Genomic DNA, 22915 nt, shown 5'->3' on the forward strand with positions numbered 1-22915 from the left:
CCATGCAGGAATGCACATTTGTATGCATTGATGTTAATGAAAACAAATGAGTGCAAACACGTTTCTTCAGACATCAGAAGACCGCAGAGGGCTATTAGGGTGTTGTGTGTAGGTAGAGCATCCAACCTCTACATCTCTTTCTCTGCTGCGAAGGTTATGGAGGAGGAAGATTAAAGTAGTGTCAGCCAGCAGCTTTAAATGGCCTACACTAAGAGCAGAACTACTCCTTCTCAAAAAAAAAATACTAGGCAAGAAAAGGTGAATAGGGAAAAAGAAAAAAATAGAAAGTGTGATGGAGAGAGATTGAATCCAGACAGACAGACAAAGTAACGCTGTGTGGTTTAGAGGAATACTGAAGGAAGACCTGAGTGAAATTTGGAAGGGATGGCCTAAATAATGATGGATGAATAATAGAATGATGGACAAGAGAGAGACGGAGGGAGGGAGGGAAAGAGGAGTGTGGGAGAAATCACAATTGTGCAGTGTTTGACACCTACACAAAAAAACACCTCACCGGCCTGTCAATCAGAAGAGCTGTGCTGACTGATTTTCATCTGCTCTCAATAAGGGTCTGCAGCATCCTTGCACCTTTCTCACCACATCTGCCTGCCAGTCTACATAAAACACACACACACACACAAACACCTAAACCCAAATATCACTGTGTCCTCGGCCACTTATCAATCAATAGAATGAATTGCAAAACAGGACTATCTCTGCAGAAGGATTAGAAATGCATTAGTAGGGTAATTAAAGTCTAAACTAATTTTAAATATTGGCTACATCAAAGGTTTATGTTTTCTAGGTAAGATGACCAGCTGCATTTGTAGCTGCAATAACTTCACATGAGATGCTGATGCTGTTGAGGAAATTTTTAGTTTGCTGTGTTTATTGCAATAATATAAGCAACAGGCATTAACTAAAGGGCGGTGATAACTCAAGTGGTTAAGGCTCTGGGTTGTTGATCAGGGTTCAAGCCCCAGCACCACCAAGCTGCCAGTGTGCAATTTAGAGGACTAAAAGGATCTGCTGCTAACATCATGGTGCCAGATACCACAGCACACAATCAGGGATCTAGTGGAGTCCATGCCTCGACGGGTCAGGGCTTTTTTGGCAGCAAAAGAGGGATCAACATTATATTAGTCATAATGTTATGCGTTGTCGGTGTATGCAACGAAAAGTGCAGTGAAAAGGAGCATGTGACTCAGTAACCTTTTCAATCTTTGCACAAAGGTTAATAAGCAGCAAGCAAAATCAAAAGCAGCTCTCACTGGCCTCATTTAAAGACAGTGCAGCAGATCCACCACATTACATGTCAACCTACAGGACATTATCCATCATTCTTGTGTAAAATTCACTCAGACATAATTCAATGCACACTCATGTATATATTCTTACACCCTGTTGATGCCACTCATTCAGTAAGTACATATTGCTAAATATTTTCCCCATGATTTGTATGTGCATTGCACTGAGCAATGGAGTAAACATAGCAAAACTTCTCCACTCCATTGTGCTGGCCTGCCGCCACATCCATTCGATTTAATTTTTTCAGGGGCAAAAATGTCAAATTGTGTGCATCCAACTCAACTGTGAAGTTTAATAGTGGTGCAGGAGGCACTACACAGAGACAGTGAACTGGACAGAGCCCTCTAAAAGTACAGGGGTTTTATAAAAGGTTAATGGGAATATAGACACTCAGCATTGTCTCTTTGCAGCTGAGAGATGAGTTTCCGCTTTATTACAACACACACAAAAAATGATTCATCATCTAGATATGTATAAAAATGCCTGCAGATGATACCCATATCCTATTTCTCTCATCACTGCTTTGTGCTTTACATAAACAAACAATAACTGGGGAATAAATGGGGAATAGAAACAAGGGTTCTATATATAAATATGGTTTTAGATAGATAGATAGATAGATAGATAGATAGATAGATAGATAGATAGATAGATAGATAGATAGATAGATAGATAGATAGATAGATAGATAGATAGATAGATAGACCCCCCCCCCCAGCTTATGTATATATTTTGTACCTCACAGCTGAATACCTGAGCCTCACAACAAGCATTTCAATACCCTGACATTTTTGTGCACATGACAAATAAACTTAAAAGAAGAGAAAGTGCAATATGAAAGCATGCAGCATAACATGTCTAAGTGCTGACTTTCTCTGCACCATACGTTTCCTCTATTTCATCACTGCTTTCCTTCAAATAATTCAGCTTGGCTTCATTTAACCCTCCTCCCCCCGTAGAACCCCCACCCTTACCCACAGATGTTATTATGTTCCCCAATCATTCGGCTGCCGTGGCGAGAATGGAGATCAATCACGGCACCGTCCTCACTGCAGGACACTCAATCAGCAAGTCTGAGAATGTGACATTTACCAAAAGATATTGCCTACATATATAAAATATATGATTCAGATTAAAGGTGTGACTATGGCACTGGTCTTGCTTTACCACCGGGACTACAGAACATCTAAAAAGGCAACTGGTCAGATAGGAGCTCATATTTGCTTTGCAGGAGACGAGACTGCAGAAAGGGAAATGAAAAAGCCGGCAGTCTAATTTCCTGCATGCTACAGCGAGCAGGTGGTCGTGGTGTTTGGATGGCTTCTTGGATGCCGTTCCACAAAGATGCATATCATTCAGAACAGGCACTAAACACTGTCAAGCATGAGTCAAAATTACACTCAAACATCAAACATTATGCGCCAGACAATGTTGTGTTTGCTGCTTTTTCCTCAAAATCAGTAAATAAGATCTATGGAATTTTTTCATATTGTGTATGAGTGTGACTGCAGTTAATATTTGCTATGTGATAACTGAACTAAAAGCAGCCCACAAGGTTGAAATTCAGATATCTGACTAAAGCTAACCACTGGCATTTTTGCTTTTCTTTGCTTTTCTTTTATACCTGAACCCTGAGTAAGGACACCTGTCATGTGCGAGGTCATAAGCTGTCATAAGATTTGATGTCCAGTAAATTGAACAATGTTATTTTAATATTATATGTGATAGTTGTAGTATTATGTTGTCATGGCCGCTTAGAAGCTGTTAGCAGATGGCATAAGACAGCTGCACATGCTTTCTGATAACTGCCATTCAAGACTGAGAATTTCACGTTTTATGTCATGTCCTGAAAATCACTTCATGAAAATGCATTCTAAACATTGTTTCAGTTTGTTTATGATTCAATATCTATTATAAAATCCTAGTCAAATGCTACCATCAGCTGCCTCAAAATATTCATTAGAAGTGCTTGTAGAGTTTTTGTGCAGTTGCGTATCTTTTACCTTAATTTTATTCTTAATATTTTGTGAGAAACCTCTTTAAGGATCTCTATAACATTACAACATAAATCATTCATTCCATTTATGTATCCCAGCACTCTATGACAGACTTATGACACAATAATAACAATCTTCTATGACAGACAGGTGACGCCTCTTCTCTAGAGCTGATCTCTGTGATAACACATAATCAGTTCCTTTAGACTTTTAATATACCAAGACATCATATTCACCTTTTTTCTTACCTCTTCATACATTGAAGAGATGCTAGAGCATCCTACTTTTGCCTCATCTATAATTATGAATTATAAATGTGATTGGCATTGGCTTCCAATAAATTAACAAAGGCAGCTTAAATAAATTCCTCCCTAAGTGATTGCATATGAGAAAGATAATAAATGTGTAAGGGAACAAGGACAAGAGCAGGACAGATAAAAATAGATAGCAGTGCTCCATCTAGGGTGTAATATCCCATCTCGCTCCAAGTATTCCCGGGATAGACTCTGGATCCACTGTGACCCTGACAAGGAAGAAGCACTTATAGGAGATGGATGAATGTATAAATAAACATTAAAAATTCATGGTCAAAGTAATGTTTTAACCAATAGTTTTTATGTCTTAATGTCACACACCTTACTGACTAAAGAATAAAAACTAATTTATTATGACAAAGGATTTTAGTCGAGTTCAGCGCCGTGATTGTCATGAGTTGACACGAATATTGATGTTATAATCTGAATATTAAGACAATTGTCACACAGTATATGCAATAGCATCTTAATGATAACTAGAGCAGAAAATAGCATATGACATCCTAAAGTAAAGTGAAAATTCAAGCTAACAACGATGATTATTTTTGTTACTGTAATGACAGTATGAGACACCAGACATGACGGGTGCATGGCACGGTCATGTAGAAAGGATTTAATTAACGAATAACCACAATGAAATGGCCAAGTCTCAAAGAAAAACTGTTCACATCTCAGCATTATGGATTTCTTAGCACATGTAACCTAATGCAAAGTAATGTAACGTAATGCCTGCGATACCTGCATGAGTAATATTTTCGTTATTTCTCACGTGTTCTATGCTTCAAAGCTTCTTATTTAATTTGGTTAAACCATACCTAAAAAAAAAAATCCTAAAACTTCAAATATTGTATTTCTTCTTTTTATTTCACAGAAACTTTCTTTGATTTCATCTATCAGCCAACATCAAGCAAGTCTTGATAAAGGAGACTGGCAATGAAATGGATTAATAATGAAAACCTAAAAAAAAATAAATTAAATAATAACTGACATAAATGGGTGTCTTAAACTGACAGACTGGATTCTTTGCAAAAATAAAAAATAAAAAAATAAACTGACCAGTGCTGTCAAAATGTCTTGACATTTGATGCTAGAATGCTCCCTAAAGTACATCACCAAAACACACAAACATCTCGCTACACGTTTAAAAAAAAAAATAAAATAAATAAATAAATAAACCTTTTTATTTGAGAGGTCTTTGATTTGTCCTTTTACAGTAATCCTTAAAGATCTATGGATGACCTTACAACGGAAGCATTTCCTGTCAAAGTTGGTTCAAAGTAAAACATCTAAAGGTCTAACAAGCCTTCTTTTTTTACATGGATGGTCAAGCTTTGGCTTTAAAGAATTGTGTTATAAATGTTGACTTCTGAATTCGGACTATTTATCCATGATTATTAAACTCAAAAAAATGAAACTTTGCAATGCATGGGGCTGATCTTTTTAGATTGCTGAATCTAAAATAAAACCACCTGCAACCTTTTCTTCCTGTGACAGTCTAGAGCTTCTTATTCACATGATCATTATTCCAATGTTTGGGTTTCAGAGGACAGAAAGCCATGCCTGTGTTGCAGAGGAGACCGACAGAAACAGAAAGTGCCAAAATGGAGCACGTTCTAGTATTTAGTTATATGCAGCATGACTCATTCTATGATTTTATCCATTTGATCCGGCATAAAATCCCACTTCATCCAGGCCCTGTCTCTCTCTCTCTCTCTCTCTGTGCCACTTTTGGTTTACCTGCTACTGTATGTCCTTCTGTCTTTCACTCTCCCAGTGGAAGCAGCAGTACCACTATAGACCTCTGCTTTGGCAACGTGAAGACAAGCCCTTGGGATAGGAAGGGGGTATTTGCATAAACAAGAGATCAACAGCCTTGCCCCTTCTCCCTCCCTTCTCTGTCTTCTTCCTTTTTCTGCAGCATGAGACTTTATTATCATACAGTTTTATTGCAGCATCATTTTGTCTTGTTGTAAATCAATGAAACCTCAATGCTGTCCACAGGGATGTAAACGTGGGCAAGATAGGAGCAATAATCAAATAAGACAGAGACACTGTTAAGTCCTGTTTTCCGCAACACAGAGAAAAAAAAATGTGCATGCAAATATAACCACCACGAGTCCATTAATCCATGCTCCCTTCTGAAATCCTTAAAGGGCTGAGGAATAAAGATCCATTACTGGAATAACACTGTGCAGAGCTGGTTACACAACACATACACACACAAGCACACAACTAGAAGGTTAATTCACATCTCATCCACAGTCCTCAGCCCCTGTGACTAAACAGCTCTCAACCTTGGATTAAGTCTGCTTTGTTCATACCGTCGCTCATCAGAGTATTTGTTCACAGCTGTTAACCAGCTAAAGTTTGAAAGTCATCACTTCTGAACAGCATTCTGGCATTCTGTGCCACTACATTCATAACAGAGCCTTTTCAAAATGCTACAATCTGCTATTGTTCGCACATGTGCTCACACAAGCATCATTGATTATTAGTGACAGCATTCAGTCTTGTACAGAGGAGTAAAATCCAAGAGGAAGACGACATTTTGATCAAATTTTCTTTGTGAACTGGATTGCCACTGTAAGTGATCCTTCCTGTGATTTTTCAGCCTGCCGAGGCTACTTCCTGGCACAGATGTGTCATGTTATATTTTTTGTTTCACCATACATGCAGTTACTAATTGCTGATTTACTGCATGGCAAGGCCACCTAAGGAAATGATTATCATTATAGGCTAACTTCTTTCAAAGCTAACCATTAGGGGGCAAAGCAATGCTAACCAATAAATTCTACCTACCAATCAACTCCTGTGGATAAAGTGCCATTTCTGTGGTCAATCATTACAGCCATGTGTGCTATTATTTTTTTTTTTTAATGTAACACAATAGAAAAATAAATCATATATGAGTGTGGTATTCTATACGATGCAAATATGAGCTCTTAGCTCATGAACAAAGCCAGAGGACCAACTGCCAATGCAACAGTGCCTCCCTCAGGTTAAAACAAACCCTGTTAAATATAATGCAAATTTTCCCGAGACATTAACAGATGACACAAATGCCATGAATAATCATTAGGCAAAAAGAACCATACGGCAGATTGCACCTTGAAAGTGAATACAGATGCAGGTGAACCAAAAAAGTATTTAAATTGCTTATTATCCCACATTCATATTTTAAAACATTTCCAAACATGCTTGCAAGAAAGCATCTACTGCCTTAGGATCCATCAAGCATGATGAGAATGGGGATCTGAAACTATCCTTCCTCTCGCAAGCATACATTTGGGAGCCACTTAGATATGCCTTGTCATCTGCAGTGTAAGTGGTGAAAATTAATAGATACTTTATTTCTAGTATATTTTCAGCTCTCTCAGCTTTACCAACTGGGAAATACAGTTACTGCTACACCTGCAGAAGAGTACACCTGTTTTTGGATTGCGGGGGCAGAAAGGGGGGTTGCCCCCGTTTTCTCTGCCTCTCACTCTGGAATTGCTGTGTAATTCAATTCGAACCTGAATTGGTGAACCCTTTAATGATCAGAAAATCCAAATGGAAGTAGAATGTCATTTAGTTAGTTAGTAATTTTGTCACATTGTTGTCATTTCTAGACAGCTCTTTCAGGTCTTACAACACAGTGTCTAACACACATACATACATACATACATACATACATACATAGTCTTTAAATACAGGGAAAGAAGAGGGTTGCCCTCTTTATCTTGCTATACATCTCTTTCTCTGGAGTTTCTTTAACTGAAAGGCTGTGGTTATGGCACACATGGGCTAACAGAAGAAAAGTGAGGTTGCCCACATGGCAAACAACAACCACCCCCACCTGCTGGGAGACCCTTAGTACACACTGGAAATGTCAAATGTAAACACATGTGCACATGCAACACACACACACACACACACATACATATATTATACATTACAGTAACAGAAGAAATAATCAGTTGATAATGATTATACATTTTAAGGTCCAGAAACTCTAAAACCATATAGAATATCTGTTTTGTTTTGTGTTTTATTGGAAATACTAAGAATTAAATAATGTTAAAATGTAAATAAATAAGTGATACTGATCTTAACTGCTTTGTACAAAAGGTCAGATTTTCCTCATGCCTAATCTCTTCTAATGAAGCACGTGTTCAGACAACACTCTGATGGATTTGATCTAAAATGAATCACGGGTCTTGAGTGCACACTAAAAAGTAAAAATACCAAATATTTTTCGCTCAGGTTGTTGTCAGCAAAATGATTTGTGAAAACTGTATTAAATCAGAAATGATAACAAAATGAAAAAAAAAAAGAAACATTTTCACTTGTGGCCTCAGATTTTTGTTAATTTCACTGTAAATATTAGTTGCTGCATACTGAAACTGTGAATTTCTCATTCTAGCACATCTTGGAGGTGCTCTGAATTTAGATCTGGTGACTGGGAAGGCCAGTGAAGTACATTGTACTCATAACTCATCACTGTGACATGGCACTTTAAAGTGCTGGATGGGGAATTTGATAAATGGATGCACATGGTCAGCAACAATACTTAGATAGGCATTCAAACGTTGCTCATTTATTACTAAGGAGTCCGGTATGTGCCAAGAAAACATTTCCCACACAATTACACCATCACCAAGACCAGCCTGAACTTTTGACACAAAGCAGGTTGGACCCATGGATTCATGCTGTTGATGCAATTTTTGACCCTACCACCTGCAAGTCACTGCAGAAAGCAGACGTTTTTCCAGTCTTCATATGTCCAATTTCGTTGAGTCCGTGCCCACTGTAGCCTCAGGTTCCTGTTCCATGCCTGACAGGAGTGGAACCCGATGTGTTCTTCTGCTGAGCCCATCTGCCTCAAGGTTCAACATGCTGCGTCACCTTTACACCTGCTCATTCATGCAATTATTCAATCAGCCCATCATGTGGCAGCAATGCAATGCAGAAATCCATGCAGAAACAGGTCATAAGCTTCAGGTTAATATTCACATCAGCCATCGGATTGGGTTCAAAATGACGGTGACATGTTTAGAAAAACGCTGATCTCCTAGGAGTCTCCAGAGTTTTATACCGAATGATGCAGAGCGATTAAATCAGTGAAAATTCCAGGAGATCAGCAGTCACTGAGATCGCATTGTTTTTTAATTAAATGGCCAATTAAATGCCCAGCCAATGATCAGTTTTATTGACCCATCCCTCTTCATCCATCACCACAGGAGTTGTTTATATTCTCCCCTGTAAGAGATGCAATCAGCTTGGAAAAACCAAGAGAAGACTGGCCGATCACTTTGTCCAGCAGATTTCTACCCTCAGAATGACAGATTTCTCCTTTCCAGTGGTGAGGCACAACAGTCATGAACATACCATTATGAGCAATGAATTGAGGAAAAAGAGCTCATCATTTTCACTCACAAAACTTTAGAACTCTGTGGAATGTCACGCTTTCACAACAGATACTACATCATAGTGAATATCAACTGTTTCCAACTCCTACAGCTTTAGAAGCACAGCTGATGAAGGACTTTTGTCTAATACATTATTCCTACAAGTTCATCAATACAAATTAAGGTATGATGGCACCAATGGCAACATTCCAGCTTTGCACTACACAGGCATAACACTGCAAATACTCTCAGCAATTCATCTCAGCTATTTTTTCTACTAACATGACTAGTTTTAAACTGTGTAACAGAGTGTCTCTGTTTCCTGAAAAGGTCTTGTTCCTTTCCGGCATGTTCCAACACTTCCACCCACCAATTAAACGCGAGATGACGGCAAAGGGCATTAAAAATGCACAGCCACAGACAGAGCAGGCAGCTGAAATATGCACACAATCTTCTTAATGTTTTAGAGAAGTAAATGAACAGTCATAGTTCAGCTACCTTAGTTGAATTCCTGACACCTCTCAAATACTCTAAAAGGTTAAAGGGGAAAAAACGCCACATATGTAAGGGTGGATAAATTACAGAACGCAGTGGGAAATAACACATAGTACTCAATAATAGACATTTTTATAATTTCTTTAAAATGTCATAAAAAGCAAAACCAAGAATAAAAGGGCACATTTGAGTCAGAGACTGAAATACATGGCTTTTAATCTGGTTTTCAAATGCTTACAAAGGGGGAAAAGAAAAAAAAAACGTAAAGTCTTTTGTTCCAGTGAATAAAGCACAGTATGATGCTTCCTGTAACGGCATGTATTTAATTGCTCTCCCAAGAGTGTACTCAGTGGGTCGCCCAAAGAAGCAACTACAGTTTCTCACATACGGAAAAGAGACATTGCCGTTGTAGTCTGGTTGTTTGCAGTGCCCTGGGCTTTTTATGTACAGATGACTTTTTGTTGAAAATGCTCTGTGCTAATACATATGATTAGAGCAACAACATGTCAAACACACCATTGCTTCTATTTGTGGGCTGAATGGTTATTGGGTACACTCTTTAAAAAAGGACATCCAGGAAAGATTTGCCAGTTGAGTATGCTCAAAACAAAGCACGTCATGTTCTCCTTTAATATGTGTTGTAAATATCTTAATGACTGCCCTTTTTATTGTTTACTTGGCAACTTCTGTGCTGTTACATTGTCCGAGAGTGGGCACTTATGGGTCATCATGAATCCACAGTTGCTGGATTTAACAGGATACTTGTGAGACAGTGCAACATTGTCATAATCGAAGGTGTCATCCAGACTGAAAGGCACAACCTCCTCAGTTTCGCTCTGGGGAGAGAAAATGATGTCACAGCTCTGCATATTTGAACATGAAACACAAGCTTTGCTCCAATTTCACTGCATGTTTATGCAATTAACCAAATTACATTGCTTGAACCCAATTCAAGCAGTTTGAATCAATTTAGTTAAATTGCCATTTCACTTCAGTGCTATTTACTATCTGATAAAAACCTATTATTAGATTGATTTGAGAGTGCGCAACTCTGAAAAGTTGGCAATTGTAAAGGAACATATGAATTTAGAGCGTCTGCCAGGGAGACTCATAAGCTATTAATTGTTTGTATACCTGGCTATCTGTATTGCTCAGTGTGTGTGTCGTATGGTCCATGTCAGTAGAGAAGAGCTCAAGCTGTGTGCGGTGACAGAAAGCAGGAGTGTAGGCTGGTGAATCTTCCTCAACTTCTCCAGGAAGCACACACACTTCTAACAGGAAGAGGACAATATTAATATCATACTGCAAGTGAATATGCATGCATGCATGCGATTATAGAGTTTCTTAAAAAAAACATATGCATGTTAAACTTACACTGTATTTACAAGAAAACAAGTGTGGACAGTCTAAGAAAGACACTAAAAATGAGCATTTGACTAAAGACTAGCTACAGGGCTATAGATATCAGAAAGGGGGGAAATGTTTCATTTTATTTACCTTGTCTGAATAGCAAACTGATGTCTTTCCTTTAATAAGTCAACAATGACTAAAAGTATTTACAGTCAAATGGATAAGGAAGTTCTCCCTGCTTCAGATTCAAAAAAATAAAATCTCATCTCATCTTGTCAAGGTCTGTAGTATTAATCAAATGTGATAACAGGTAGTGACACTACCAAAACAAATCATAACAACAATTAGAATCAGCAGCAGCATCCTTTTTTGTCACATATACATTACAGCACAGTGAAATTCTTTTTGGGAATTGGGGTCAGAGCACAGGGTCAGCCATGATACAGTGCCCCTGGAACAGAGAAGGTTAAGGGCCTCTCTGTTATTCACAGCCATAAACCTTTAATTAATGATTAAGCATTAAATGTAACTGTTCTAATCATTTAGTCACTGATTTCATCAGGAGAAAAAGTGGAAGGTTTTAGACTGGCCAAGTCAATCATAAGACTTTAACCCAGTTGAGGAACAGTTCACCTCCTGAAGAAGAGACTGAAGAGAGAACCCATAACCAAAAGCAACATATAACACAAGTGATGTTGAGGTTTTATGTCAGGACTATCGAGATGCTAAGCAGCAATGAAAATTTCTCACTGACACATCACATATATAAGCCATCCTTTTGCACTCCCTCTCAGCACATCTATGTGTGTGTGTGTGTGTGTGAACGTGGCTGTGTGAGAACGCTTGGCAGGAGTGTAAGCAATGATGATCTTAATTAAAGCATAATTAAAGCTAATTACTCATCCAGTGAATGTCATATTTTTGCTGAGAGAGAAGCAAGCATCTGTGTGCGTGTTTGTGTGACCCCTGGGTACATAAACACTGGTTGGTTATATCCACATTTCCCTTCTCTGGGCTGCTTGTATTGATAATGCAGCATTACAAAAGCAAAGTCATTAACAATCACAATAAAGCAACAGAGGACAAATCTTCATTCTACTAATGAGTCAGAAAAGCTGCTGTTAGGACGTCTCATAAAGCCTTCATTGCCCATAAACAGCTGGAAGACACAAAAGTAGCCTGTGGGTTCCTGTGAGTCTTTCCCCAGCTGGCCCTGAAGCTTGTCAGGGCAACTATTTCCCAACCTGGTTTAGGATATGTATGCCAGCCATGTGTCACTGAACCCTGCCATGAGGGCAATTACACAGTGTTCTGTGTCAGGCAGAGCTCTGCATTCTTTCTCTCTCTCTCTCTCTCTCTCTGCATTTTACATATCACAGTCGCTGCATAATTACTCATACTAATTAGTGTGGAGTTCAGACTATTTTCCTGATATTCAATGCCTTTGACTGACATCCAAAATGCCACACCTTGTGGTTTTCACACAGACTAATCTCATCTTTTAATTTTCCCTGACTCTCATCCTTATCTTTTCCCCTAACATCCTAGAGAAACCTACCTCCATGGACACTGTGCATCATCTTTACTATGAGCTTCCTCTTTACATGCATGGTTTCTGTGGAGAGTTTCTGTGGCCAAGCTTTCTTTAATTAGAGGTCATTAGCACTAAAGCAGAGGCTCATGGAGATGAATAGCAAGGCTGATGCATGTTCTCTCTCATTATAGACCTGCTCGGTGAGCATATTAAAGTATGCCAGTAAAGCTTCTCTAAGACCAGGCCAGTCACTCGTAATTTGCAGGGACTGAATATGCATAATAAATAGTAATACATTTAAATCGGATGGCTGGAGGCCCTAATTACCAAAATAGTGCACACATGATTCTCAATAAACCAAATTAAATGTAAAGTTAACCCATAAATGCTCTTTTTATATGTGCACATTACTGCCTATGCAATAACTGAATATTGCAGTGTCATGTTCAGAAATACCCAAAACACGTTTCTTGACCAACAATAAAAGATGCATAAGCACATTCAAAGTTAAAGCTATCTACATATACACACATGAATTAGCACTGCTACTTTGAATACATTATTTTGTGACATATTGCACTCATCTTAAGATAAACTACAATTTACCTTCCATGTTATTCAAGTCTTCAGTCCCATCCTCTTTGTCAACCTGTATATATATATATAAAAAAAAGTGTGCATTACTGCAGAATCACTTAAAACCCCTTCATGTTCCTGACTATATATATTGGAAACAGTGATGTTTCCAAACGTGATATAGGTTTGAAACCAAAATCATTCTGAGCTTGAAAGCTGTGGACGACATTGCTGAAGACATTGTGCAGAGAGTCTTTGAAAGCATTCGATCTTAAATGCCTTACAGTGGCAGCTCATTTTGATCACGTTAAGAAGGACAAACAGTGCTGCCAAACATAAACGGCGGTACCAGAAACTAGAGAACCACACAATTTTAAAACAAAAAAAGCATCACAGTCGTTACTCCAAGTATCCCATTACACAGTTTTTCAAACTGTTTACAAGTAGTGTTTATCCATCCAAGTTGTTCCTACAAAAGGTATACTATAACACATTAGACCAAGTGCTTTAATATACACCTTGCAGTCAGGGCTCTTGTCAGAGATGCACTGTTAAAGAAAATTAATTAACATCTTCTGGGCAAAGAGAATGGAACATTCAACAGCACTGTGGAAGAAATATTTTTAGTCCATCATGTTGTTTTTATGGAAACATTCTTTTTTTTCTGCCAAGCTTTACACACGTGCACAAAACAACTATATGGTTAAGTGTTTACATGCAAGTATCCTGATTAAATTCAGGTGAATTCACCAGACTGGTTTAATCACAGAATAGCCTTTCATTTTAGATATCAGAATATCTTTATACTTGAATAATGAGTTTGGATTTGATCATTATTAGATTATTAAGGTGTAAACACACTTACTGTGCCTATTTAGCTGTGTGTGAGTGTGAGTGTGACAGAGAGAGAAAGAGAGAGAAAGAGAGAGAGAGAGACCATACAAATAATATCTGGTCAGCAGTGGCGGTTTCTTTGCATTATGGATGTGCCACAGAAAAGTGTGTAGGTGTTCTGTGTACAGACTAACACGCCGTTAATAATCCTACTGAATACAAGTCATATCTGCAACCATCAGTTATAAACAAATCAAGCCAGTTCTGCGTGAACAGTAATAGATAATATCTGTATAATAATATAATATAAGAAGAAGATAATCTTGTAGATGTTGCATTTTGAAAGGTTTGCATTCGATCTGACAAAAACAGAAAATGCACCAAAAAACTGACAGCTACTGACAGTTGTCTCAGCAGCAACTACACAGTTATATCTGCATGGTCAAATCCATTATCTATGATCAAGTTCATCTGCAATAAAAAAAACTAGTTATTTCAGAGGTCTCAGCAAGTGCAACTTTGCTCAATATGAAGTAAACGTGCACACGTAAGCATAATCAATAGTTTTCCTTTACCCTCTTCATCGGGACTGTTGATCACACCGAGCAGGCTTATCTTATTCAGGTTCCAGCAGCTAAATATGGCACCAGCCTTCTCTGCATTGACATGTCTAGCGCTGTAACTACCAGATGGTATTGACATTAATTGATGTCCTGCTAACTAGAACCCTGGAGAGATCAATATATAACACAGCAAGGGGTCTTAGGTACCTTTCAGAGCCACAAGAACCATACTCCTTAACAGGAGGAAGTCATTAATTGCTGGAAGTGGTCCATTTGCTCAAAGTGTTGGAGCATGTTTGTGCGTGTGTTTATGAAGACAGAATAGGCAGGAGGAAATTAGATTTTGACTTTGAAGAGGATTTGACTGAGGTTCTGTAAGTAGATTTGTAGTCCTGTAGTCCTCACTGTGGTCTCTCTGTGTTTGGATCTTGCTTGTTTGTTTGTTTGTTTGTTTGTGTGTTCATTCTTTCGTCCACCAAGATGCAAATTTATTTAACCCCAAATGAAATGCAAATTCCTCATGCTGCAAATCACTGCTGTCATGGCGCTGATATTCAGCTTACAAGGACAACCTTGACCTTCTTACTGTCTGGAACGCAGACAACATTCTCTCCTTAAATGTTCAGAAAACCAATTAATTTGTTGTTGACTTTAGGAGAAAGCAGACAGACTATTCCCTGCTTTTGCAGCTCTGCCACTGAGAGGGCTGCCAACTTCAAGTAACAGATTTATATCTCGAAGGACCTCACCTTGTCCATATATGATACTCCCTCGAAAGATTCAATAAGCTAATCTGTCTTCCTGAACCTTTCACTGCTTCCACAGCTACTGTACAAAGTGTCCTCAGTATGGCAGTAAAAGACACAGAGTATCATAACAGGAACACCAGGAGCAGCCTAGTCAGAAGTTCTTCACATTGATGCTGTTCAGTAAATGGTCCCAGAGCAGCTACTTCACACACCAGCACAACAGAGCCTTAACACTGTCCCTAAATTATTAGTTTTCTTAACTGCAACTCCTCCTCAAGTGTACATAACCACAACAAGCCATTCGCTCTGTTCAATTTTAATTTCAAATTTAATGGGCGGCACGAATAGCATTGATGCCTCATAGCTCCAGGGTATGTGGTTCAAGTCTCAGCTCGAGTTACTGATTGTAATGTCCAAGTTCTGCATGTCCACCCTGTTTATATGATGAAGGATAATGAACGAATAAATGAATAAGTAATGTTTCCTCTCTCAGTATAAACTGCACTTTTGTCTGTCTATTGCTTGTCACTGTTCTGTACTCTCCGGTGCTGTTTAATTACTGGCCATGTCTCTTCTAACTCTGTAGCCTGATGAACCTCAAATTTATTTCTGTTGTACACACGGTGGTGTCAAGCCACTTATTCCTGACCGCCAATAACATGATTAAAACATTTTTTGCAACATTAGATGCTTACAGCTGAATAAAGATGCTTGATTTTATTGCAGTGGCACTGACTTTGGCCAGACAATTAAATATTGTAATTGTTCATTATGAAAATGTCTCCTGATTTCCATTTTTACATTGACTATTCACCTTTCTGTCCATGTTCATATCGTTCAGCTCTACCAGACAGGTTTTGCTTTCTTCTTCAGGAAACTTTAAACATCCAGCAGTCACGTTCTCTACAACAGAGAAGAAAGTGGAGACAAGAAGATCACTAATTATGAAATATTGTGTACAATGTTTCTTTATGTACTATTTTGGTGCAGTGCTTTTCTACAGGAGGTATCTCTAGTGACTGACCTGTGCTCAGGTGTGTAAATGTGGACAGGAACTGCTCGTATGACTGCTCTGGTAAGGTACAGAACAACTCTAGAGCTTCCATCATGGACTGAGGAATGGCGCCTGAATCATCTTGCAAACTAGGCATCCCGCCAAACCTACAAGGACAACAGACAGAGACAGGAAATTACAATGCCCAAGAGAAAGCAAAATCTTTTAAAAATCAATATCTTTAAAACTGCGTACAATAAACCACCCCAGTGGCAGTTTATGTGAAGGGAAGCAGATGTGGGCACAGAGATAATAAAGAAGTGAGAGAGATGATTAGAGTTAGACTGCACTACTTGTTAGGTCACTTAATCACATAATAATACACATTATAGCCACATTAGCCCTGATTAAGGTGAACTTATTATTTCGAAGTTCAGTTCAATTACAATTAGCAAAGAGAGGTGATGATTACTATGGCATTAAAGTGTAATGAACGACCACGCAAAATGATCATCTGAACATCTGAGCTGTCACCCTGTCGTTTATCAAACTCTTCCTTCATGGAGGCTAGTGTACCATTCCAAGGGACAGAAACAGGTGGCACACTACAGTCTAATTAACTTGTGCCATCAATTAATAAATACAATTCACTATCATGGCCTCAGGCTTTCACTCTACTGCTCTGCATCCCAGTCACTAAGAGTTTGTCACCTTCAAAGTCGCAGTGTGTTTCGGCTTTGAGGGCAGACAAATGCAGACTCACACTACGGAGGAAGACTGGGTTATGACAGTATAATTTAAACACATTTAAAATCTCCACAGCTGATTAAGAAGTCAGTGATATGGTGGATTTTTTTTCAGAGCCTGGCACTGAGGAGTCAATTAAGCCACTCTCTTCTGCCCTGCGACTCAGCAGCAGCTCCGAGACACAGGTGCTCGAGTGTTTGTGTTTTTCAGCACTAACGCTCTTCCAGGCACTAGTGGTTACAGCACTTTGTTTTGCACATGATCATTCCCTTTAACACACACACACACACACACGTAGCCACTAAACACACAAAAACATTATGCTAATTACCTCAAAGCAGCTGTTACCCACTTTTTCAAACACTTATAGACTATCATTTCAGGCTCTTTCACTACTTTTCTGCTAGAGCAATATAATCACTGTACCAGCATTTATTCAATATTAAAGCGGTACAGTCTCTGATATCCTTTAATCACACTTCAGCCTCATGTATTAAAACATTTTCTCTGACTCACAGTTTTCTGAGGATTTGCACCTCATATCCAAAGCCCTAAAAAAAAAAAAAAAGACAGCCTTTTTTACAATTTTTGGCAAAATCCCTAATAAACATAGATAACTATACACTTATTTTATGATAGTTAAGGCATACACATTCATATATTATATTTTACAATATGTTCTCTATGTACTACACTATATTGCCAAAAGTATTCGCTCACCTGCCTTGACTCACATATGAACTCAAGTGACATCCCATTCCTAATCCATAGGGTTCAATATGACGTCGGTCCACCCTTTGCAGCTATAACAGCTTCAACTCTTCTGGGAAGGCTGTCCACAAGGTTTAGGAGTGTGTTTATGGGAATTTTTGACCATTCTTCCAGAGGCGCATTTGTGAGGTCACACACTGATGTTGGACGAGAAGGCCTGGCTCTCAGTCTCCGCTCTAATTCATCCCAAAGGTGTTCTATCGGGTTGAGGTCAGGACTCTGTGCAGGCCAGTCAAGTTCATCCACACCAGACTCTGTCATCCATGTCTTTATGGACCTTGCTTTGTGCACTGGTGCACAGTCATGTTGGAAGAGGAAGGGGCCAGCTCCAAACTGTTCCCACAAAGTTGGGAGCATGGAATTGTCCAAAATGTCTTGGTATGCTGAAGCATTCAGAGTTCCTTTCACTGGAACTAAGGGGCCAAGCCCAGCTCCTGAAAAACAACCCCACACCATAATCCCCCCTCCACCAAACTTTACACTTGGCACAATGCAGTCAGACAAGTACCGTTCTCCTGGCAACCGCCAAACCCAGACTCGTCCATCAGATTGCCAGATGGAGAAGCGCGATTCGTCACTCCAGAGAACGCGTCTCCACTGCTCTAGAGTCCAGTGGCGGCGTGCTTTACACCACTGCATCTGACCCTTTGCATTGCACTTGGTGATGTATGGCTTGGATGCAGCTGCTCGGCCATGGAAACCCATTCCATGAAGCTCTCTGCGCACTGTTCTTGAGCTAATCTGAAGGCCACATGAAGTTTGGAGGTCTGTAGCGATTGACTCTGCAGAAAGTTGGCGACCTCTTCGCACTATGCGCCTCAGCATCCGCTGACCCCGCTCCGTCAGTTTACGTGGCCTACCACTTCGTGGCTGAGTTGCTGTCGTTCCCAAACACTTCCACATTCTTATAATACAGCTGACAGTTGACTGTGGAATATTTAGGAGCGAGGAAATTTCACAACTGGATTTGTTGCACAGGTGGCATCCTATCACAGTTCCACGCTGGAATTCACTGAGCTCCTGAGAGCGACCCATTCTTTCACAAATGTTTGTAAAAACAGTCTGCATGCCTAGGTGCTTGATTTTATACACCTGTGGCCATGGAAGTGATTGGAACACCTGATTCTGATTATTTGGATGGGTGAGCGAATACTTTTGGCAATATAGTGTATGTCAGAAAACAATTTTTTTTAAGCCAGAGCAAAAGCATGTTTACTGTGAGACAGGGGAAGGGGCAGGGCTTCGAGGAGTGACAGCTATGCTGGAATCGACTACAGGTTTGCTTAAGATCAGTCAACATGCAGACATAATTGCTTGATAAATCTATAACATTGACTATACAGTTCACAGTCATGAGGTGAAAAATATGCATCACTCATCACAGTTTGCTGGCTGGCTTGATGCTAACAAAAGATTAAAGGTGATGATTTTTTTTTTAGACGTCGAGTCTGGCGTCATTCCAAGCTCTGGATGCAGCATTAAACACCTTTACAACTGTCAGTCATTCACAACTCATATGTCGATTTTCTCATCTGCACATTTTCTTCTGGGGAAGAAAAGAAGACAGCTCTTTCTGCATTCCAATGTACTATGATGTTAAAATGTACAAAAAACATGAAGGTTGCCAGGTTTGATCCAGTTATTTAAATATTTAACCTGCCTCTTCCCCTGGCAATTCCTTCTCTACAGTTTGAATGCTTCTGCCTTAGTATTTACCCTTGTACATTTGCCAGGTATAGTGCACTATATTTTGTTTGTACTATTATTGACCATAAATCTAGGCCTATTTTATGCTGCAGTTATTCCTTTTATAACATATAATTCTACATGGACAGTCACGCTTCTATTTTTTTTACTATTCAATATCTAGCCTTTCACACGTTTTCTTTATACTATCGTGCTGCACTAAAACTAATTTCCCTATAATGGATCAGTTTGTTTTATCTCCACTAAATGTAACACAACTACACTGACTCAAGCTTCAGTTATCAAGCACTTTTTACCCATAGATGATGCTGCATAGTGATACACGAGTTATACATTTAGACTGTGTGTATAATTCAGTCACAGTGCTGAATACGCTTCAGTCGTCCTCAGTGTAAATTCGGTAAATATACACGTCTTCATGGGATTACTGATGAAAGTACATCATGTACATCCTGCAGTTAAATTTTATTGTTTATTGGTGTGTAAGTTCGAATCTCAAACATCTGATGATGATGATGATTAATGCTGTTTGGAATCTGTCTCATCATCTCCACAGCTATATTTGCACTCGTACATCTCCCTGTGTAGAACCAGCTTCAAGCTTGTTTTCATTTAAAGATGATGTGATGTTTTTGCTCAGCCACCTGCTGAAGCGAACAGTTAGAGGCGGTTGACCTCAATATTAAACTCTGATCAGAATCAGCCAAGCTTCACAAGCTCCACAGCTCTTCATCACTCAAAACTAACAATTAGGTACACAACTATACTGCATAATTTAAACACATTTTTACGATCTACTACAGCAAATTTTTTATTTATATTGACTTATTTCCAGAGATCTTGAGGATTCCACTGGCAGAGGTAAGAACACGTGACCAGTAGTGCGCTATAGACATCGTGCATTAGGTGATAATTAGGTAATTAAGACTGATTAATATACATTTTGGGGGGTTTGTCGGAAACTTAAATAAACACGAAATGCAAGTTTTGTGCTTCCTGAGGAATAACGTGACTATTTAAATGCAAAAATAATAATACTATTCGTCATTTGTATAAATACGAACTGACGAAAGTTTATCTTTAACGGTAGAGAGTATTTATTCGAACAGAACCCTATGTGAGGCTTTACCGTCACGCTGCTGCGCTAGCTAACATGCTAACTACGCTCTGCTTCAAACGGTGTTTTATTCAACATAATTACTAAATCCTTAACTTTTTTTTTTTACTATTTTGTTATTGCCGGATAAATAAATTAATAGACGCTAATAAAAACAATACAAACAGCTGAGAGAACAGACAACCTACCAACTAGCATACGTTCCTCAGGCAACCGCGTTTCGCAATGCATTCTGGGTAGTGATGCGTCTAACCTCCAGATTCGAGAAAAAGGAGGCGGAATGAACTACAACATTTTAAGGCGGAATGGTGCGACAGTTTTTAGTGTCCCGGGAAACAAAAGTTCCATCATTGTTTAGTAAATGCTCATTTTTATTCCAACAGTTTGAACAGATCACCCATTAACTCACGTTTCATTTCTCATTATCTCTGCAGAAAAATGTACCTGAAGCACCTGACTGCTGTAAACTGTGCAAGTCTTCTGCAGCCTGGCTGCTCCTTATTGCACCTAGAAGGTGATGCTTATCTTTTTGGTCAGAAAGGATGGCCCAAACGTTCCTGCCCCACAGGCATCTTTGGTGTCCGGATCAAACATGGGGAGCTCAAATTGCGTGCCATCTCATTTTCCAACAATTCTTGTTATCTCCCACCTCTGCGTTACCCCGCAATTGCTCACCTAGAGCCTCACAATGAAAACCCAGAGTGTTACCTCATTCATGGAGGCCGTACCCCCAACAATGAGCTGTCATCAAGCCTCTACATGCTTAGTGTTGACAGCCATGGTTGTAATAGGAAGGTCACACTGAGATGCCAGGAGAAAGAGTTGGTCGGCGAGCTCCCAGAAGCACGGTATGGCCACACCCTTAGTGTAGTCCACAGCAGAGGGAAAACCGCATGTGTTATGTTTGGTGGCAGATCCTACATGCCTCCTGCTGAAAGAACAACAGAGAACTGGAACTGCATGGTGGATTGTCTACCCCAGATTTACCTCATTGATCTGGAGTTTGGCTGCTGTTCAGCACACACCCTCCCAGAACTCACTGACGGCCAGTCATTTCACCTGGCATTGGCACGAGAGGACTGTGTCTACTTCTTGGGTGGCCACATTGCCTCTACTGACTGCCGACCACCTCGCTTGTTCAGGCTGCGTGTAGAGCTCCTTTTAGGCAGCCCATTACTCTCCTGTGAGATCCTTAATGATGGTCTCTCCATCACAAGTGCCATTGCAACTCCCATAGGCCCTGCTCACGAATACATTATTCTTGGTGGTTACCAGTCAGATTCCCAGAAGAGAATGCTGTGCACCTACGTTGTACTAGATGATGTCGGGATACGCATGGAGCCCAGAGAGCCTCCTGAGTGGAGCAGTGAGATCAGCCAAAGCCGCACCTGGTTTGGTGGAACCCTTGAAAAGGGGAGTGCATTAATTGCTGTACCTTCTGGTACAAATCATGCACCTGCAGATGCCTATTACTTGTACCAGTTAAGCTTCAAGCAAGAGGGGGAGGGAGAGGATCCAACCCAGACATGCAGCCAAGAATCCACTGATTTTGAGGATTCAGCACCCCTCGAAGATTCAGAAGAACTGTATTTTGGCCGTGATCCCCATGAGATGGAGTACAGCAGTGATGGAGAGAGAGACACCTACAATGAGGAAGATGAAGAGGATGAATCTCAGACCGGTTATTGGATCAAGTGCTGCCTGACATGTCAGGTCGATGTCAACACCTGGGAGCCCTTTTACTCCACAGAGCTCACCAGACCAGCTATGATCTTCTGTTCCAGAGGTGAAGGTGGACACTGGGTCCATGCTCAGTGTATGGAGCTCTCAGAGGGTCTACTGCTACGTCTCTCTCAGGATAACAGCAAGTATTATTGCCTAGACCATGGAGGTCTTGCTAGGCAGGAAATGACTCCCCCGCGCAAGATATTGCCTCTGAAGAGAGTCCCAATGAAGACAATGCACCGCAAAGCCCCCATATCCCTGAAAATGACTCCAGGAAAGAAAAGCTTCTTCAGAAGATTGTTTGACTGAGACGATGCTTAATTGGTTATTTTAGAGCTAAATGCTAGGTGCTTAATACATATCTGATAAGTTGACTGATAAGTTCTTATATCATATACTGTTGTAATGTACTGGAATAAAATTTTCTTTGGAGCATTATATTATGAAACACCTCACTGAAAATGTAATCTTGAAAATGTATTTCTTAAATTGTTTGTAATAAAAAAAAGAAAATGTTCATTTGTGTTATTGTGCACGTTTTTCATAGTTAATAGCATTAAGATCTGAATAACATCTCAAAATGCTTTTTCAGTATTTTAAGGACCAGAGATTGAACATGTAGTTTATTGCAAAGCATTTTATTATTCATCAATACATGCCCAAACCATTTTCAGGCTCTGCTAAAAAGCAACACTAATCTCTGAAATCCTGAACAAGATTAAAAAATTAAAAAATTAAGACGAA

The 22915-nt window shown here is 39.5% G+C and overlaps 2 protein-coding genes across 3 annotated transcripts; one reads left to right on the forward strand and one right to left on the reverse strand.

The window, feature by feature from the left end:
• Positions 1 to 9703: 9703 nt before the first annotated feature.
• iftap (intraflagellar transport associated protein) lies at positions 9704 to 20710 on the reverse strand. Of its 2 annotated transcripts, XM_058408784.1 has the most exons (7): positions 20635 to 20696; positions 17368 to 17402; positions 16135 to 16271; positions 15925 to 16013; positions 12995 to 13037; positions 10639 to 10775; positions 9704 to 10340 (listed from the first exon to the last, which is right to left on the reverse strand). In XM_058408784.1, the coding sequence occupies exons 3-7, from the start codon at positions 16259 to 16261 to the stop codon at positions 10170 to 10172; spliced, it is 567 nt and encodes a 188-aa protein (XP_058264767.1). In that variant the 5' UTR covers positions 16262 to 16271; positions 17368 to 17402; positions 20635 to 20696; the 3' UTR covers positions 9704 to 10169. The 2 variants fall into 2 exon arrangements, with proteins under 2 accessions (XP_058264767.1, XP_058264768.1); XM_058408785.1 differs by lacking the exon at positions 17368 to 17402 and having other exon boundaries at positions 20635 to 20710.
• On the forward strand, positions 20044 to 22643 carry rag2 (recombination activating gene 2). Its single transcript, XM_058408783.1, has 3 exons — positions 20044 to 20082; positions 20165 to 20190; positions 20881 to 22643. Exon 3 carries the CDS (start codon positions 20885 to 20887, stop codon positions 22478 to 22480), a length of 1596 nt encoding a protein of 531 aa, XP_058264766.1. The 5' UTR covers positions 20044 to 20082; positions 20165 to 20190; positions 20881 to 20884; the 3' UTR covers positions 22481 to 22643.
• The last annotated feature ends 272 nt before the right edge of the window (positions 22644 to 22915 follow it).

This window comes from Hemibagrus wyckioides, linkage group LG14, assembly GCF_019097595.1.
Source record: "Hemibagrus wyckioides isolate EC202008001 linkage group LG14, SWU_Hwy_1.0, whole genome shotgun sequence".
NCBI lineage: Eukaryota > Metazoa > Chordata > Actinopteri > Siluriformes > Bagridae > Hemibagrus > Hemibagrus wyckioides.

Coding starts and splice junctions, on each gene's coding strand:
- iftap (XM_058408785.1), bottom strand. CDS start 16,261: ATGCCTAGTTTGCAAGATGATTCAGGCGCCATTCCTCAGTCCATGATG. Junction 13,038..15,924: donor ATATGAACATGGACAGAAAG/GTGAATAGTCAA, acceptor ATATATATACAG/GTTGACAAAGAGGATGGGAC. Junction 10,341..10,638: donor TGAGCAATACAGATAGCCAG/GTATACAAACAA, acceptor TTCTCTCCCCAG/AGCGAAACTGAGGAGGTTGT.
- rag2 (XM_058408783.1), top strand. CDS start 20,885: ATGTACCTGAAGCACCTGACTGCTGTAAACTGTGCAAGTCTTCTGCAG.